Here is a 21,399-nt window from a genome sequence, read left to right as displayed (position 1 = left end):
TACCGAGCTGGCCGATATTTTAGACCAATAACTCATTCGTCTCTTCGTAGCCTTATTCTATCACAGCCGACACCACCCCGTCGTGCTCTAACTCCTAATTGTCTCGACCTTCTCCGGCGAGCGATTAACTCATGTACCACAAGCTGCGTAGTGTTATAACGACGCCACGTCCTTGCCTGGCCCTTGTGCCTCTTAACGGTGTTACCGGTTACGGGCACTTTCCTTACTAACAGTAAGAATCAGTTATCAGTTAGGGTCATTGGATCAGCTGATAAGGGTGGGGTTTAGTGGGTAGCCTCATATAACCAGTCCAACTCGCTTACTCTTGCGGGTCTTCCCGACCAGGTATTCGTAACAGGTAACCCGGTTCCAGGCCAAAAGAAATAAAAACGACCGGCACTTTTATCACACCAACAGTAAAACAGATGTTTTTTTTTTAAAACAGTGGGTTCTGAAAGGTACGTCTGCACTCCGCCGTGGTTTGAGCAGAACTACGGAATAAAATAAAAGTGCAAGTTTTATTAATGCTTTTTTATATTTTATTCGTTAAACAACATTCCATAGGCTCCAAGAGCCAATGCAAAGTCCGCATGTTCCCAGAATCGATGATAATTAATTTGAGGTGCTGATCCGCCATTGAGGTATTGTTCAAGTTGATACCAATTGGGGTCCTTTTTATACCAAGATCTGATGTCCAAAAATGTTGAGCTTGGGGTAATGACATCACCGTTTGGATATGTGCCAGTCCATCCAGATACGGGAATATATACCTACACATTAATATGCATAAATTAAAACCACGCGTACATGAAAAAATTGTTTTGTAACCTGTGTTTTGAATCCACTGAATGAAGTCAAAGTACTGGTAACTGAAAATCCTATTGAATCTCTGTTCATATTCCATACGGCATCTAAGAGACTTTTCGCTGTTTGTTTAGCTTGTGCATTACCTGATTTTGCAGCGTAATAAGTGAGAGTTCTTGCAATAGAGCTGGCGAGTCCAACCTAAAATTGAATATAACTCCATATAATTTCTAGATTGTTATATATGTTATAAATATAATTTTATTACTATCTATTATATTTAGTATTAGATTTGTTGACTAATATATCGATATGTGGATATTTTTGTCAGACGAGATTTTTCCATATTTTTTCAAAAAAAATAAAGGTATTTTTAAAAACCCTTTAATTAGTTTTAATAAACTTTTAAAATTATTATTTAATTTTGGTACTTATTTCAAATGTTTATTAAGAATATGCCTAATTTTTAAAATGTTTAGACAAAAACCATATATAGGACCGGTATATCAATATTTCCATTTTTTTCTTAAAAATATCGATCTGGTTGTTGCAAAAAATTCGATATAAAGACAATATATTATTTTTCAAAAAGATATTGATATTTTTGACCGATATATCGATATTTTTGTTAGTCGATAGTTTTCGATATTTTTTCAAAAAAATTAAATATATTTCTTAAACATTATAAAAAACCATTTAATTATTTTTAACAAACCTATTAAATTGGAACTGAAGGAACTGAACTTTTTTAGGTTTGGTGTATTTTGGTACTTGTTTTTAAATGTTTATTAAAAATATTAATATATTTTCTTAAAAAAATATCGATATTTTTTTTTCCGATATATCGATATTTTTTTTTCCGATATATCGATATATCGATATTTTTTTAAAATACCGAAATCGAAATCGTCTCCCAATTGTTACTTGATGACTCGTGAATAAATACATATTCAAGCAAAACCATGATATAAATTTTATCTATTGTTTATGAGTAATTGTTTAAATAAATGGAAACCGTTGTTGAAAATAACATTTAAACAATAATATTGATAGTACCATTTCCCCTGATCCAGATACTGTAGCGTGAGCATTAGGTACATTTCCTGACCAAGTAAGAGAAGTCGGTATGCTATACCAATTTCCTTCGATTTTAGTTTGGCTTATCACCCAGCTACACCATTTATCCAGAACTGTTTTGGCAGTGTTATCACCTAAAATTTGATAAATGCATTACACAATACTGTCTTATTTCTTTGGGTTTTACCAGTAAGATAGTAATATTGAGCTAATCTATCAACTGTCCATGATTGCATTCCAAACCAGTTGCTGGAGCCATCATATCCAGGTTGCGGTATATAATACATGCCATGGAAAGTATTTGACTGTAATCAAAAAATACTTACTAACATCAATTTATCATCAAGCTATCAAACATGTAATATACTTTAACATCAGAAGGTGGTTCTTCATAATTAGAATTCCATGAGTTGGTTACACCTCCGGCAAGTGGTCCCTCTGAAGTCTGAGTCCACTGGTATAATTCTAACTGACGAGATAACGAATTCGTCCAGTCTTCAATAGCTGAAGCTCCTTTGGGTCTATAAAAATGCAAAATATGTTAGACTTTTAGCGATACGAACGACGAACTGCGATATTACGATATATTTTTTAGTATATATACGTTTTCTCTATGTTGGGTGCCTGAATGTATTCGGGTCTGTTCTTCAATTTAACAAGTAATTCCCATATTTTTGGATTTTTTAATTAATAATATCTTACATTCGATAAGCTTAGTACAATCTTAATTTACAAATTAATTTATTACTACTATTCTGTTGTTGCTCTGTTAATATATCAGTATATATTTCCCAAATTAAAATTAAATTAAACAAATCCAAATTAAAACAAAACTAATCCACTTAAGCTAATGCTAAAAATAGACTTATATACTAAACAAGTTTGTGTGGTTTGGTTCGCTTCGATCTTCTGATTTCCTGTGTGTTGTCCAGTATCTGTGTTGCTTCCAGGTTGCTATGATTTAGTAACATTATTTCATGTTTTAAGGCGAAATCTTGGATCAATTCGTGTATTCATTTGATTTCGAGGTCATCGTGCAGCTCTTCGTTGCTTACGTAACGTAATTAATCGTAGAACTTTGTTTTAGGTGCGTTGGAATACTTATTGGTTTGGTAGTGTACCCCCATATTTGCACTCTTTTTGGTAACATGGCGTTATCGTTTCGAAAAAAAGATGTTGGTTTAGTAGCTATCTGATCATCAATGAATTTTGCTCTTCTTCAGCATTTCGAAATCGTGTGCTAGCTAAGCCATGCTGTATTGTTGTAAACAAGTAGTCATCAGAAGGCACATGTCTCGTATTTTAACGGCTGCAGAACTTCAAATTCGAACTGCAACAGTATATCTTTCACAACTCTTGCGACGTGTCGCGAGATTGCCTGTCATGTAAGAACATGACTGCCTTATGCCTTTTGGATCTTTTTTCACGCGCTATAAGTTATTTAATTGACGTCGAGAGCAATATTTCACTCAAGGTCGATGATGGTTCTCCTACGTTAATCCCTGACTTTTTGCCATTGGGATTGATATTAAAAAACCTTAGAAATCGCGGTTTGATATGGTATTTTCAGTTAGTTCATGTGGTAGCTACATTCCTCACTTTGGATTTTTCCTATTGTATGTAGACATTTGGAAAGAGTCAATTCATCAATTGAAAATTATCTGAAAGTTCTTTGAGTTTTCGTTTTGCAATCCATTAACTTTTTTGTCTTCTCAGACCGCTTTTTTGCCATTGACATCAAAATTACAAGTTTTAAATTATTGAATATAAAGCCGACAATATGACGGTGTAGCATCTCCATGAGTCTCTTAATATTAGTAAGAGGTCAATTGAAAAGTTACATACGTTTTTTATTCAGTTAGCCCTAACCCTCAAAAGATGAGTGTATAAGTTTTATAGCTTTCGGATCGTTAGTTTGTAAATTATATCAATTTGAGTGGAGCAACTTTTGTTATTGTGAAGAAAATGGATAAAAAGGAATTTCGAGTGTTGATAAAATATTGCTTTTTGAAAAGGGAAATATAAAATTGAAGCAAAAACTTAGCTTGATGCCGAGATTTCGGACACTACCCCTGGAAAATCAACCATCAAGTATTGGTATGCTAAATTTAGACGTGGTGAAATGAGCACCGAAGACGGTGACCGCAGCGGATGTCCAAAAGAGGTTGTTACCGACGAAAACATTAAAAATATCCACAAAATGATTTTGAATGACCATAAATTGAAACTAAATGAAATAGCAGATACTGTAAAGATATCAACTGAACGTGTACATCATATTATTCACGAATATTTGGGTATGAGAAAGCCCTGTGCAAAGAGGGTGCCGCGCGAGCTCACTTTTGACCAAAAACAACGACGAGGTGATGATTCGAAGCAGTGTTTGAAAATGATAAAGCGTAAAAAACCTGAGTTTTGCGTGGATATGTGACAATGGATGAAACATGGCTTCATCATTTCACTCCGAAGTCCACGCGACTGCATATTATGAACCCGTTCCAAAGCGTGGGAAAACGCAACAGTCGGCTGGCAAGGTTATGGCGTCTATATTTTGGGATGCGTTTGGAATAATTTTCATTAACTACCTTGAAGGAAGGGGAATCATCAATAGCGACTATTATACAGCGTTATCGGAAGGACGAAATCGCCGAAAAACGGCCGCATCTGAAGAAAAAGAAAGTGCTGCTTCACCAACACCATGTCACAAGTCAGTACGCGATGGCAAAAATCCATAAATTGGGCTTCGAATTGCTTCCTCATCAACCGTATTTTCTGCCCCCAGCGACTATTTCCTGTTCTCAGATCTCAAAAGAATGCTCGCTGTGAAGAAATTTTCGTCGAATGAAAAGTTGATCGACGAAACTGAGGCCTATTTTGAAGCAAAGGACAAATCGTACTACAAAAATGGTATCGAAAAGTTGGAGGGTCGCTATAATCTGTGGTTCACCCTTGAAGGAAATTATCTTGAATAGAAAAAACTAATTTTGCCAAAAAAATGTGTTTTACTATGGTAGGCCGGAGACTTTTAAATTGACCTGTTAGGCTTGGCTAGTAGGTTTCTTGAATCAAAATAACTAAGGCAATGAATGTTGAGGATGCAATTAACTCAACTCAACTCAACTCTCAACTAATTAAAATGTAATTAATTAGTTAAAGTAAATACATGCAAGCACCTAATATTTAAATAATTCGATAGTACATACTTCAAGCTTTCATCGTTTATTAACGCGTAAGCCGTGACGGGATTCTGATAACCGATATGAGCTTCACTGCTGCACATCTTCCAACTGTAACCGCCTTGCGTGTTGACTGCACCTCCCCATCCGATATACCATGAAATCAGGTAATGAGCGCTCTCCTTTCCAGTTCCTGCTGGGCACGTAGAGGGTCCTATACAGTCTCCCACCTTGAAATGACAGCTGATTTTATTAAGACAATTATTATTTGTCGTCGTTTATATTGATTTGCCAGTATCAAATTAACTGTAATATGATTATGTAACTATAAAGGAATAATTACCCTTTTAAAATGCTTATCGAAGAAAGTGTATCGTAAATAATCTCCAAGCTTTGATGCCTTTGACAAGGTCGATTGAATTTGCCACTTTTGTCCATTTTGATCGGCCCACTGCGATGCCCAGAACGCGCCCTCTATGGCTCTGGCGTCAGCATCTGGAGCTGCGCTATATTGCCAATTTGGAATGGTGTTGTACCACTGTAAAACAATATTATGTTGATATAATTCATAAAATATTCATGAAATATTCATAAAATATTCATAAAATATTCATAAAATATTCATAAAATATTCATAAAATATTCATAAACTATTCATAAATTATTCATAAAATATTCATAAAATATTCATAAAATACTCATAAAATATTGATAAAATAAAGTATTCATAAAATATTCATAGAATTATATTACATTATATGAAGTTCAGTAGTTTAAATGAATGAAACTAACCTAGTTGGTTTAAATCACTCTAGAAGTAAAAATGTACCTAAAAATCGTTTCAGTTTTCGAAAGGTTGATTTGATTAAGTTTCCAGGTAGTTAAATAACATCAAAATGTTGTAGGAGTTATAAATAATAAAACATAAATTATTATTAGTATCTTGTTTTATTATCTTTAATATTACTATTTATATTTATGGCCTATTAATGAAAGTAAAATATTAATAATAAATAATAACTGAATTGTATTTATTGGTTCTCAAAATATTCTATGTGACGATCAATGTTCACTTTTTTCACTCTGATGGAGATAATTTCCAAAACGCGCAGTTTAGAAGCATTAATTGACCACGTAATTCATTTTGCAGAAACGTGTAGGAATAAAAAGTCACTGGGAGCTGTACGGTAGATGACACATTAATTCGATATGTTAGCTGGTCAAAAATCATGTTATTCGAGACGATGTTTGATCGTTTACTTGTGATGGAGAATAATTAGCTTCTTATTCAAATTCTGGAGGTTGCAAATCAACCCCCGGAAAACTCAGGTAATCATTTTCCATAAGAAGCGTTACGCACAACGATTTCATGGCTGGATAACGTCACGTACCTAGGTTTCCACTTCGACCAACGGTTCGGTTGGCATTTCCAAATCCAGAAAGGTTCGGTGATAGCAATCTTCTTCTAACTAACCTGCTATCTTCTCTGATCTGCCTTTCTAGCAGACCTCCCATCTCCATCAAATGCTTATTTTACAAGATGTTAATTTGGTCCGTACTCCTCTATGGATCTAATGTCTACTTAAAGTTTCTTACATCCAATCAGGTGAAACAAAAGCTTCAAGTTTTCCAGAATAAGCTCCTCAAGCGAATCTTAAATGCTCCATGGCTTGTCAGAAATAATCAAATTCAGGGATACTAATACTCCAGAAGTCAAGTACTTCATATCTCAATCATTCCACAAACAACAACCCAGCTCAAGTTCTTTAAGTGAAAACGCACTTGTTCGCGAGCTGGTCGACATGCTAGAAGCTTAGCACCGCGTCACCTCTAACTTCCTCTTTTCCAGTCTGAAACGACCTCTTCCATCGTGCAGTCATAACTTTTGTCTCCATACGACAGTATCCAGTCGTGTATTGACTCAAGTTTGCGAATCAATAGTTAATTTCACTATCTGTTATTTCGCTGGGTCCTCGTGCCCAATAACGGCTGACCGATCAGCGGGTGCCATATCCCCAAATTTAATGCAATAGTAGTAGCGACCCACTGGGGTCAGCTGTGAGGCGGTTTCAGTTTAGTGTATTGGTAAGCCTAGAGGCAGTCCCACATAACCCGCTCTAACTTGGGACTCCAGGGCAAGTCTCCGCGACCAGGTATGCGTCATGCATTCTAAAGCCTGGTTTTAGGCCAGAACAAAAAAAATCATAAAACCTGCAATCTTCATGACTGGAAGAATCTTTTAGGTGATTTCCTATAAAGTTTTGGGTTTAGCTTACGGTCCAGACTGCTCATTCCCTACTGAAGAGGAGGGGGTTCCGTTATTATTTGAGCTGTAACATCGTGGTAGTCATCTATTCATTTAAAGCACTGGCCGGATTACTGTGAATGAATATATCGATATCCTCTATGTTAAAGTTTGTATTATCTTCCCTGGTGAGTACAATCGCCAGATATCAACATAATTGATTTGTTATGGGGAGTTTCAGAACAGAGAGTGATAAGTAGATTTCAGCAATTTTCCATTGGAAACTATTCAGATGCTCTACGAATCTATTCTACGAAGAATTGTTGCTGTTTTAAAAGCAAATTATGGTTCAACGCCTTAATAAAAAGTAAATATTGTGTATGTCAGGTGTTCATATTATTTTGTCTATCTAATGTGGTGCTGCCAAGGTCAGAAATATAGTAAACCTACTACACGTTTTTTTAATTGGGATAAATACTATTGAAGCCAAAAATAAAACAAGACAAAAGTGTAAAATCCTAAAAGAAAAATTATCATGGTAACGCCAGTAACCAGGCTGGAAATAAGTTGTTCAATAAGTATGTGGAAAACATATTCATCAACAGTAGAATTACAATTAGATATTTTAATAAGTGTAGTATTTTTGAGCGAATTTCTTTAAAAAGAGATCCTAGTCAAAGGAAAAATTAGTAATAATCAGTGATTTAAAGAACCTAACTTATTCGCCAGATATAATTCGTTCTGACTTGTGTCATAATTGAAAAAACTTAAAATTGAAGTCATTATACCGAAAAATAAAGTAATTTTTGCTATATATAATCAATATACATAGTAATAAGTCAATTGTAAGTAATATAATTATAATTAATTAATTAATACATTAATAAATGTAGTAATAAGTCTCTGGCCTGACACATAGATGGCGCTACTAGAACAACTTTTGTTATTGTGAAAAAAATGGATGAAAAGGAATTTCACGTGTTCATAAAATATTGCTTTTTGAAGGGAAAAATACAGTTGAAGCAAAAACTTGGCTTGATGCCGAGTTTCCGGACACTGCTCCAGGAAAATCAACCATCAAGGATTGATAGTTTGGTATTGCTTAGTTTAGACGTGGTGAAATGAGCACCGAAGACAGTGAACAAAGAGGACGCCCAAAAGAGGTTGTTACCGACGAAAACATTAAAAAAACCCATAAAATGATTTTGAATGATCGTAAATTAAAATTGAATAAAATAGCAGACACTCTAAAGTCATTCACGAATATTTGGGTATGAGAAAGCTCTGTGCAAAGTGGGTGCCGCGTGAGTTCACTTTTACCAAAACAACGTCGAGTTGATGATTCGGAGCAGTGTATGAAGATTTGAAGATGATCAACCGTAATAAGCACGAGTGTTTGCGTCGATATGTGATAATGGATGAAGCATGGCTCTATCATTTCAATCCGAAGTTCAATCGACATTCATTCGAGTGGACTGTACACGATAAACCCGCTCCAAAGCGTGGGAAAACGCAACAGTCGGCTGGCAAGGTTATGGCGTCTGTATTGGATGCGCATGGAATAATTTTCAATAACTATCTTGAAAAAGCAAGGACCGCCAACAGCGACTATTGCATAGCGTTATTGGACCGTTCGAAGAATGAAATCGCCGAAAAACGGCCGCATTTGAAGAAAGAGAAAGTGCTGCTTCATCAAGACAATGCACCGTGTCACAAGTCAGTGAAAACTATGGCAAAAATCCATGAATTGGGCTTCGAATTGCTTCTTCATCCATCGTTTTCTCCAGATCTGGCCGCCAGCGACTATTTCCTGTTCTCAGATCTCAAAAGAATGCTCACTGGGAAGACATTTTCGTTGAATGAAGAGGTGATTACCGAAACTGAGGCCTATTTTTTAGGAAAGACAAATCGTACTACAAAAATGGTATTGAAAAGTTGGAGGGTCGCTATAATCAGTGTATCACCCTTAAAGGGAATTATATTGAAGAAAAAAAACTAATTTTGACAAAAAAATGTGTTTTACTATGGTAGGCTGGGGACTTTTCAATTGACATGTTATATGTGTAAATGAATTCCACTTATACTGTGATTAGTGCATATTATGAATCAATAGAATTGAACATGTTGTGATTTGGAGTGAAGTATGTTTTTGTAGTGGAATGTTAATGATTTCAAACTTAAATAACTAGTAAAAGTTGTGTAAATATTATTTGCGTGAAAAAGTAGTCCAAAGTGTAATATTATTTTTAGATTTTCAAATAAGATTTGATATGTTTACATGGTGCTTTAAATTTATACATGTAGTTATTAATTTACCGAGAATCCGTATTGACCGCCATATTTAAATGTGTCACATGTTGGATAAGTTATACCCTGCCAAAGAGAACCGGCTCCATTATTTACAAATGATGGTCCATTGGCGGATGGTCCTTCCTCACATCCACCCTAAATAAAATATTGTTAGTCAAATTAATCAAAGATTGATATGACTTCATTAACCTGTATATTGCCAAAACCGTAGATATTGTCTACATCAGATAACCAATGCATAACATACAGTTTATCTTGCCCATAAGATGATTTTAATTCATTATAAATGGGGTCGATTCCGACGGTAGTTCCACTTTGTTCACCAGGATTTTGAGGATTATACCTGGAATTACAGAAAATTATTAAAAAAACTGGCGAGACGCCCAGGTATATTTCAGGGCAGTATTTCTTTTCTTCGAATATGTTTTCAACAACCGCTGTTACTCTGTGCACTTGATCGATTGGTGAGTGATGATTTCGAGATCCAAAGTGAAAAACTGGTATTTCTATAAAAGGTGTTGTTGCCATGCAAATTTATATAATTATATTTGGGGCAATCGTGCAAATTTAAGTTTACGTAAATTGTAGAATTCTTTCGCTTGTATAGTTAAAGGGTCTAATTTAGTCTAGTGAAATTAGCCAATCAAAAAAGGTACCGAGTAAAGAGAACATACGTGTTCAACAAACAGGAATCCCATCAGTTTGTTGTTGAGTGTTTTGGTTAACAGTGTTTTGGATAATTCACGTACCGAGGCTAGACGAAACGTATCAGAAGTTAGACCTGGTACAGGATTCCTTATGGCGCTTATAACTATAAATATCAATAAGACCCGAAATCGTGGAATTTTCAGGAATTCCTTAAGAGTCCAAAATGCACATGTTTTATCAGCGTGAGAAGTTACTAGTTGGAAGAGCCTCTCCCACCCCGATATTCTCAGCCAACCACCACCAAGAACCCGAGGGTTTTTACATCGACAACGAGGGAACGAGTTGAAATGAGAAGAAGAAAATATTGTTGAGAGAATGTAGTTGAGAATGGAGAAGAAGAGAGTATTGAAATAATTGAAGCAGATATTGAATTGATTGAAGAAGGTATTGAGTTGAATTGATTGAAGAAAGTATTGAGTTTAATTGATTGAAGAAAATATTGAGTTGAATTGGTTGGAGAAAGAATTGATATCATTTGATTGAAGAAATAATTGAAATGAACATTAATTAAAGGAAATATTGAAATAAGAATTTTTAAAAATATTAAGCATGAAGATAGTATTGAACTAATATTGTTAAAAGAATTGAGAGCAGTATGATTAGAAGAATTGAATAGAATAATGTTGACTGCATCCAAACAAGGGCAACCGGTAGAATTCTTGTCTTGTCTTGTTGTCTATAATAACCAAGCCCAGACCAGTTCTTAGAAAGTGCGTGAATACGATCTGAATAAGAAGAGCACCACAGGTTTTATCTGTTAACGAATGGACTAACTTAACAGAATGTGTTCAACTTTTAAAGCCCATTGAAATAATGACTATCGAGTTATCGGGTAAAAGATATCTCAACGATGTCTTTAATTATACGGTTAATAAGAGGACTGCAACATTCCATCAAATCTAGGTTTTTAACAGGTGAATGGGGAAAAAATGACAAAATTGTCTATTAGATGTCATCAATAAAAGACTTTCAATTTTAGAAATGAATACGATATGTGGGAAATGCACATTTTTAGATCCTAGATGTAAAAATGCACGAGGCGATACAAAGAGTTATCACAAAAGAGATATCTTCCATTCTAATTTCAAAAAATACAAATATAGTTCCACAACTCGAAATTCAAGACAAAACTACTGACCAGGAATGTATTGAAATCTCGAAATATTTTGATAAAAAAAAATGGCTAGAATGAAAGTAATTACTCTAAGTACTGCAGCAACTTTACAGATTTACCAGTATTTAGAAATTCCATTTATTGGGCGTTTAGGAAACCCATTGAATTTTTGGCAAAGCTATAAAATGAAACTACCTGAATTATATCAGTTACACGTAAAATATTCCTCTATACCCGCAACATTTGCCCCCTGGGAACGAGTTTTTTCAAAATCTGGGGCAAATAATTAACGATCGAAGAAATCGCCTCACGGGAGAAAAGTTGAACATGATAATATTCACAGTAATTTAAAAATATTTCAGTTCAAAAATAAATAAAACTTTTATTTAAAAAGGGTCTATAGTTTTTGTACATCATTTTTAGGTTCATCATGGATTAGATTTTTCAATGGTTAGGTATACGTTTACATTTTATTTAGTACTTATGGTTATTAAAAATCTTAGGTTTTTAGGTTTTAGTTAAGTTGTATGTAATATTTAAATTTATTATGCTATGTTATTTAAAAATAGCAATTAATGTATTAAAACACGATAAAACATTTGTGGTGTTATTATTCCATTCCTTTTTACACATCCACAGAACATTCAGTATAAAAGTAATCCTACTTCCTTTAATATTATATTATTTATTACATGGTAATAGAAATTAGTAATTTTTATTCCTTTTCTTTTAAAGTTATCACATGAATGAATATATATATATATATACATCTCTGTCTCGCTTATACTACCATTGGAGTATATAAAGACATTTAAAATTAACTGCTCCAAGCATTTACCTCCGTCCTTTACCCCTTTTTTTAGCTCTCACATTTTATACAGACAAGTTGATTGAAAATAATTACTATTTTCAGTCGTTATTTTTTTGACTATCGACTGTTTCGACTATTTTCAGTCGATAGTTCCCAACGCTAATATATATATATATATATATATATATATATATATATATATATATATATATATATATATATTTCAATTATTAAACAACTCGTCTTTAGGAATTAATTTATTCAAAGTAGAGAGAATTTACAACCCTGTTTTTTCTCCCGCATCTCAAAAGCTGCAATACGTTTTAATAGCAGTTTCTCAGATAATTTTGATATCGTAGGTAGCAGCGAAATAGACCTGGTAAGATCCAATTTCCTCAGCCGGTTAGTCGAGTATTTTAAGCATAATTATTCGAGGGATATTAAAACATTCCGGAACATCGTTCCGTCCCAAACAGGCATTCAATATCATGATTCATGATTATTGTCAACATGATTATTGCTTTTCGTGGCAACTCTTTTATTAATCCGGGTGAAATATCATCACTTCGAGGAGCCTTTTTAGGTTTGAGGTTGTCGTCTATTTCTGAGACAACTTCCGTTGGAGAAATCAGATTTATAGCTACATCGGGCTGATAAACAATATTTATATCTACTGTATATTCTATATCATTCGGTTGGATTTCGTTAGCTAAATGTTCGGCGAATAATTCAGCTTTTTCATCGTTGAACTTACAAGTAAATGTTAGGAACATATTTGTTCGATCGAATGCACGCACAAATACCATTGCGTCTTGATCATATTCATGTATATGGTACGAACTACCAGTACGATGTTATCGATATCAATTTTTCTATTAATGTTACTAATGAACACATCAGGCAACATATGTTGCCCTCAGAACGAAGCTTCGCTTGATTAAACTTAATGTATCGCAAACAAAAAAATCGAATATTTAAAAGTCATAAAGATATAATCATAATTCCTAAACAGAAATAAGAAATCTCTCCATTTCTCCTTTTCAGCGATAGTCGATAATAAAATATCTTTATAGTTACCTTATACTAGTGCTTCAATGGTATGCTGTAATAAACATAAACAACAAAATACCTTTTGCAGGAAGGTTTCGCTTACATTATTTAATTTAATAAATAACATAGTGGATATACTGAATCCATAAAAAATACTTCAGTAAACACAAAAGCTTCAAAATTGTATTATTTTACAAATTGCAAATACATTAATATCTGTATGGAAGTGTTCAATGCTTCAAAACACTTATAAAGATCTAACGAAGGAATATGTCTCCTTCTTCGCCTCTAAGAATTTAGTCCGAACGGTAATGAAACCACTGAAATTTGAATAGAATACCTTTAGATCATTAGAGTTGACTCGATATCGCAGAGTGATAATAGTGTCTTTAGAATTGCTAACATCGCTATAATTGCTATACATATAAGATACAAGAGAGAGAAAAGCGTTCTATTATATTATATCGCATTACTGGAAAGTTAAAGTACAGATTACAAATACTTAGAACAGAGACTAGGAAGCAAAATATGTACTTGGAAGCATTAGCATTGTAAAGTAGACGTAAACTATTGGCAAGACTGTATTTTGATGTTTTCAGTTTCAAGTTTTGAAGTGAGCGTATAGAACTTATTAAATTTTCATCACATTGAGTTAATATTTTAAACGTAAATTCATAAATATTTTAAACGTAGAAACCTATGGTTTTTAAAACTGATTAGTAATTATGTTTCCAATAAACAAATGATGTTCAATTTTTAAATAAAAGTGTTTTAATTCCTCTTTCGACAAATGTTCTTTTGTCAATCTACGACATTTATGAACCAATAACAATCTCTAGATTTTTCCACAATTAATGTCATATGTAAAAAGGTTACTTATTGCTACGATGATGTTTCATTTCATAGTAGTTTTCGTGAACGAAATTTTTTGAAAAGATGACCGTGTCTTGAATAACTATAAGATTTAATTTCCGAAGATCTGCCTTAGATATTTTTTTGTTGAATATACAATATTATATTGTAATATAGTTTTCAATGATATTGGGTGCTTACGGCTGCAAAGTGAAAAATATACAGTTATCTCTCTATGTGTAAATAACTCCCTGGGTGACAAGATCTTTTTGCTTCATATCGTTATTGGCGATGGAAAACTGATACATCGTATTAACAACTATTTTGCTTTTGTATTAGGAGATTGTAGCTTCTTATAAGCTACTATGACTGTAACTAATCGCTTCATACAGTTTTCGGTACTCCATAACCGATCGCCATTGCTTAATCACTAAATTCACAAATTCATAATTCACTAAATTCACAAATTTCAGCAATCATATATTACTTAGAATTAAAAATCCAAAGGAAAAGCTTGCTTACGGTGAAATATTGATTTTTTACTCCAATACCATATTTTCAAAGTTAAGACCTTATTTACACTTAAAAATAATACAAAATAAGACGGAAACCTAAAAACAGAGCTTTATCATGAACATAGTGGAAAGTTTTATAGGATGTGTCAATTTAAATGTTGCTTAGAAAATATAAGCAAATTAAGAAAGCAAATGGAAAATAATCAAAGGTATCATCATCAGCAAGTATTCCGCATTTTCCATTCCAAAAAATAATTCAGTAGCTTATTAAAACTGAAGTAATATAAACAATGTAACAGTAATCCTTTTGTGATTGATGTGATATATATATTTTGAAATTATTTTTTATGTAACTGTTGACCCATATATTTGAAATATCTCACCAGGTATCTATTTACACCCTTTTGTATCAGGAACTAATCCTATCATCCTAGGGACGTCAGTAAGCAGCTTGCAGTCAAGTACTGTAATCTACTACTACAATAGTATATAGAAAGTACAAGTGAAGTACTATAGTATATATAAGCGTCAGTACCCAGCTGGTAAGATGGGCTTGGTGACGCTTTAGTCGGTAGTCTTAATGCGGAGAATCGTGGTTTGATTGAGTAATTAAGTAAAATAGAGACTTAAAGATATGATAAGCACTGATCACAAAAATTCACTGATGAGTATAAATTTGGTGATTGTACTTACTTATCAGCATTTGGTTGGGTTTCTGGTATCATATAGTTCTCGATAACATTCCATGCTTCATTAAATGGTGTAAAATTTCCAGATAAGCCTCCATACATGGCTTTGAGCCATATATTATAACTATAAAATAATTAAATATTAAATATACGAACAGATAAAATTGTTTCTTCTACCTACCTCAATGCTTCTGAATCTGTTTGATGTCCATAATCGACACTTTCAACCATCATGGTCTCAACACTGTGATATGGAACACCATCGGGGGAGTAGTAACCATTATTGGAATTTGTTATGATATTATATAATTCAAAGAAACGGTTGGTATACTCTCCCGCATTGCAGTATGCTGCAAATGCTAGCACTAATATTGATAATATTTTCATAGTATGGTATCTGTAAAATAAAGAAAATACAATTTTTTAGATTTAGATATAATATATAATATAAAGTTTTAATATAAATAGATTAAAAAATAAATATTATATGAAAATTTTTACAAATTATTATTAGTGTTAATGAAATACTTACCTCTTTAGCTGTTACATCAACACAATTAATACAATTCACGGTTATTTATTATAAAATAGCGAGTATTTTATATGTTGCCCGATAACTCAAGTATCCGATGTCAAAAATTAAATTGTATGTATCTAGAAATTGTTTATTAACTTTAGATAAGTTAATTAAGGTAAATGTTATTAATAGTTCGTTGTTGTAGGCTACTTAATATATAAATAATAATTAATATTACGATATGAAATAATTATGTAGCTACGATAAAGTTTATTTATGAAAAAATTGTTTAATATATCATATTAATTTTTTTTTCGATGTTTTAGTGGCTTAAATTGGTTTTAAATATCTGTAGAAAAGAAAATGATTAATCATTGAAATGTCAAAATTAATAATGAAATGATTTTCTGGTGCAGCTCGCAGATCTCAAATTTTAAGACTTTTTTGAATATTGTTCGATGCTTGTATGTATTTTCTTCATCGATATCTACTAGTAAAAAAACAAGTATCAGTGTATGAAATTGATCAATAACCTAAGCGAACTTTTAAGCGAGATGGTTTTGATAATTTTAACATAAAATAATGGTTATCCTTTCAGTATTATTGAGTTATTAAGTGCATATGGATGCGTCTAGTGCAAGGAACACACAGACCAAATTGTGTTCTTGACATTAATTACTTTTGTTGTCTGATTTAAAAAAAAAATGTCGAAGCACATCATTTTTGATGACAATGACAAAGAACGATCTAGAACAGGAGTGGCCGTCGTTTTTGTATATAAGATCCTATTAGATATCTTGTTACAGATACCCAGATATAGTCATCGGCTAAACCTAACCGAATTAATTTCGCTACTAAGTCTTTGTATCAAACTTTGTCAAAGGCTTTGATTAGGTCGAAGTTTTTTACGTCGGTTAAAACAACGGTTGATTTTTAGAGCTAGACGACGGGCCTGATGAACGGTTAAATGCTTGGCGTGGAACCCGAATTGCTCATCTGGAATGATATTGTTTACATAAACGTAAACTCGTTGAAAGCTTAAAAAGTTCTTTCATCAAACTTGAAGCTGAAACTTAATAGATTCATAGGTCTGTAGTCAAAAAGCTCCTTTTTGGGAATAACTGCTATGAATACATGTTTCCAGATGGATGGGAAGAAATAAAAGAAAAGAGAAAAGGAATTAAAATAATATGCAAAGTAGCTACATATAAAAACAGATTTAGAATTTGTTTTGTAGCCTTAACAACTATATTAAAGTCATAAAAGAAAGAAATCCAACGTTAACAAACAAGAGAACAGACTGGGAAGGATTTGCTGAAAAATTGAATAAACGTATTCAACAAATGTACCCCTCAAGAAAACTGATCAATTAAATTTTGAAGCAGAAAACTTCGTAGTAGACATTCAAGCACAAGCTGCTTGAAATAATACTCCAGAAATTAAGAGTACAATTAAAGGAATTAATTACCCAACTGAAGTAAAGGAAATGGTAGCTGAAAAACGAAAAATACGAAAAAAATGGCAACAAAACAAAACACCTGAAAATTAAAATACAAAATTAAAAGACTGAGAAGGAAAATACTGGAGATTAAAAACAAAACCATAAATGACTATCTCAGAAATTTAACAGATGATAAAGAAACTGATTACTCACTCTGGAAAGCCACAAAATGTCTAAAGCGCTCATATCTACACAGTCCACCTCTAAGAGACCTATGCATTGGAAACATTTGCTGAATATTTAGAAAAAACTTTCAAACCAAACGAAACTAATATTGAATAATTTGCCGGACATAGAAGCTGATGAATGAATTAGGCACGCCGAAATAGCTAACCAAAGTTATTAAAACTGACATTAAACTCAGGAAATCACCAGGCAATGATTTAATAACAGGAGAATTACTGCAAAAACTATCAAGAAAGGGAATTATAAAACTCACCAACTTGATCAATATTTAGATTAAAACATGTCCAAGACATTTGGAAGATGGCGGAAATTATAATGATCCCAAAACCTGGGACCAAACAAAATAAAATCTTATAGACCTATATCACTGCTGCCAGTATTATCTAAGGTTTTTGAAAAACTCCTGCTAAAAAGAATTAAACTAGAAATAAAGATAGAGAGAAAAAACCTAATGTCAACAATCCCAACACACCGAACTATTAAAATCGTACATTAAAACCAGAATGTTTAAAGTCAAACAAGAAGAAGCTTACTCTACAATAAACGAAGCTAAAGCAGGTGTACCACAAGGGAGTGTACTGGGCCCAATGCTTTATCTACTCTACACTTGTGATATACCACAAATGGAGAATATTACGATGACTACATTTGCTGATGATACTGAAGAAGCCTCACGAAAATTTCAACAGGCAAGTGACAATATAAATAATTGAACACAAGCTTGGAATATAAATATTAATGAAAGTAATTCTATGCATGTGCATTTCACCTACAATCACACCGTACAAGCAACATTAAATAATACTGTCATTCCATATAACAACAACGCTAAATATCTCGGAATGAATCTTGATGCAAAACTTCTAGAATATATATATATATATATATATATATATGGTTGGAGGTTAGCCAGAAACGACTAGTAACAATGTAATAATAAAATAAAATAATAAAAAATTGATATAAGGCTATAAATCCATTTATGCTGCTTATTGCAGCTGCATCATCCGTTATTATTGAGACTAATTTAAGAAGTGGTACTTTCAAATAATTCAGAAAGTTTTTAAAGGCATGTTTATACCTGTAGTCCTTTCTTTCAAACAGATTATACCTAACAATTTTTCTTTAGATCTAAAAACCATACAAAGGAAAACAAGTAGTTGTCTGTATCACGCAGGGAAAAACAAAAACATTTATTAATATCATTTTATAATTGCTCTTTTACATTTCTACTTATCCATCGAATTACAGATTTCGTATTCCATACAGATTTTGAGACAGATCTTGGATTTCTCTATTGTTCTTAAAATCTGATATTTTCAAAAATATTTCCCTTACAATTCACCGTCAGAAAAAAAGAGGTAGCTTATTTTGAATGATGTAATAATTACTATTTGTGATTACTACCTTGGCTTTTTAAAAACGCTTTGTTGATTTGTTAGTTGGGTTTTAAGATTCCTTACTTTATGTTTCTACTTATTATGTAAAGTTAACAAACGACCACAGGTTACCTTTTTTAGCAATAGCTACCGAGGCATGTTAAATAACAACATTTATGATTCATCATTGTAAAAAATTAATCGAGTTTCTATTCTTCATTGAAGTGATAGGTTTTCTATTTTTTCTGTTTATTACTCATGTTTATAGGTATACTAGGATGCAACGAAATATGACAAATTAAGGATGTAATATCGAATTTAGCCGGCTTGGTTGGCGCAGTGTTAAAGGCGACAAGATGGTTCTCGCGGGTTTTAATTCTGCTTGGACATGGTTGTAAATTTATATTTGTGATTGTTTAACATTTGTGATTGTTCTTAGGCAAGAGTGTAAAATCTGACAAGGAAAATAATCCCAGTTACGTTAGGTTGGGTAAGACCCGATGTCTTCTGGAATTATTTCTAAGTTGGCACTCGCCAGTCGGTAGGCTTAAGCCCGAGGACCGTGGTTCGAAGCACACGTTAAACCATAGGTCCAATGCAGATAAACCCTCGTTGGTAAAAAGGAGGATTTTGCGCGATAAACTTGTGGGCCCCCACTAGTTTAAAGGACCAAAAACGTTCAAAGATAATGAATTGTAAGACTTATTTGATGAAACTCATCTAAAAATCTCTTGATGAATCAATTAATTTCAGATATTTACATGCCAAGGGAAAGATCCAAAAGGAGTTGAAATGGCTAGCATAGGAATGGACTAAAAATGTGAATTAGAACCGTACGAATATCACGGTTTCAGGCAAAAAAGAAAAGTTTTTTGTAGCGTGTTGTATTCGGAGATAAAAATTGCATTTACTACGACAATACCAAGCGTAAAAAATCATTAGTTAATTCAGAAGAGTCATTCACATCGTCACCGAAGCGAAATATTCATGGCAGTTTTTTGATTACTTATTCACTTAATGCTGTTAATGATTACTTATTGGTGTTGAATACTGTGTAGTATCAAGTTTGATTTTATCGATGTACCTTGATCTAGATTACTGTTTATTTACTTTTAAGTGGATGTTTATTAAACTGGTGACCACTCATAACAAATTTTATTATATCACTTAGAGATTTTATCATATTATATTATTTACATGTGTCATTTTAATAAGTGTTTTGTTTATTAGGAATTTTTACAAATAACAACACGTTTTTTTAAATTATTTTTTGAATATCTGTAATTATATTAGTTGTTGTAAAAATATAGTCCCCGATAAATATTGATTCTGACATTCTACAATTAAAATTATATCATTTTCTTAATAATTTTTTGTGGTCTTGTCGACAATAATATTATAAAATAAAAATAACATATAACAAAATGAACAATATAAATATAACATAATAAAGAGGGACATTAGTAAACATATACATAGGTATATAGAAATATGTATTATAGTTTGCACAAAGTATACAAGACAGGTGGATTAGACTAATTAAATTCTGTTCTCAATGTGGCGAATGAGCTATAGTCTAAGAGTGTATAGCATACTGAGTATGAAGATATATAATTGATATTTTTCTTTATTTTCTTGTAATATTAGTCATATTTTCTGATTCTTGCCTTTGGCGTAATGTTTGTTTGTAAGGGTAAACAAATTGATAGTTTGGAGATTATGGCTCGGTGGAGGTAGGACGAAATAAAATAGTGATAGTTACATGATGTGACCGTTATTTGTTGACGTTTTAAAAATAAATAACACTTGAGTTGAAAACACGACATAGTTTTCAAACAGTTTTATGTTCACACAGTCTCAGTAGGTGTCTTTTTGCAAACAATCTAATTTCTTCTGTCTAACACGATCTGTTTGTTAACATCTTATTTCTATTTGAGATACATAGATACTCATAAGTCTATATCGATAGATTTTTATAGCATTTCATTTTAATCGCCATTTCATAGTTTCTTCAGTAATATTATTCACTGGTGTATGTAATATTTTTACAGTTGTTTCAATGTTGTTGATTATATGTGGCTATTTTCCTCACATTAGGGATATCACTGGTATAAAGTAAATACAATAATATTGGTCCGATAGTTTTCGGCATCCTAATGCTATCCTAAGGTAAATCGTTGTTCAAATGAAAAAACGTTTGTAGTTCTTAGATAATAGCGCGCTTTATTGTTGGATTGTGAGCACAAGGCCTATCAATTTCCATATTCCGATTGTCCATAAAATAAATTTGTAATAATTGAAGATCTGCATCTGGTAACGGCGTTCCTAGTAGGTGATCAATGTATGCTTGTATTTGTAATTATTTAAGAATTCTTATGTTTATTTTTGACACAACTCTGAATTCTACCGGGAAACTTCATACTGCGTCTGCGTAATCGCTCAATTTTGTTGGCCGTGCTCGTGTT

General features: G+C 32.7%; 1 protein-coding gene across 1 annotated transcript; it reads right to left on the bottom strand.

Moving 5' to 3' along the window:
* Positions 1-516: 516 nt before the first annotated feature.
* LOC143189527 (exoglucanase B) lies at positions 517-16,017 on the bottom strand. Its single transcript, XM_076393846.1, has 12 exons — positions 15,884-16,017; positions 15,533-15,748; positions 15,356-15,475; positions 9,802-9,955; positions 9,619-9,747; positions 5,401-5,595; positions 5,085-5,287; positions 2,249-2,402; positions 2,069-2,186; positions 1,861-2,015; positions 829-1,005; positions 517-770 (listed from the first exon to the last, which is right to left on the bottom strand). The coding sequence occupies exons 2-12, from the start codon at positions 15,736-15,738 to the stop codon at positions 540-542; spliced, it is 1,842 nt and encodes a 613-aa protein (XP_076249961.1). The 5' UTR covers positions 15,739-15,748; positions 15,884-16,017; the 3' UTR covers positions 517-539.
* Between the last annotated feature and the right edge of the window lie 5,382 nt (positions 16,018-21,399).

Source organism: Rhynchophorus ferrugineus, unplaced genomic scaffold (genome assembly GCF_030347505.1).
Source record: "Rhynchophorus ferrugineus isolate W39M unplaced genomic scaffold, kcgeb_rfMv2 rfM1, whole genome shotgun sequence".
NCBI lineage: Eukaryota > Metazoa > Arthropoda > Insecta > Coleoptera > Curculionidae > Rhynchophorus > Rhynchophorus ferrugineus.
This window is presented reverse-complemented; position numbering and strand designations above follow the sequence as displayed.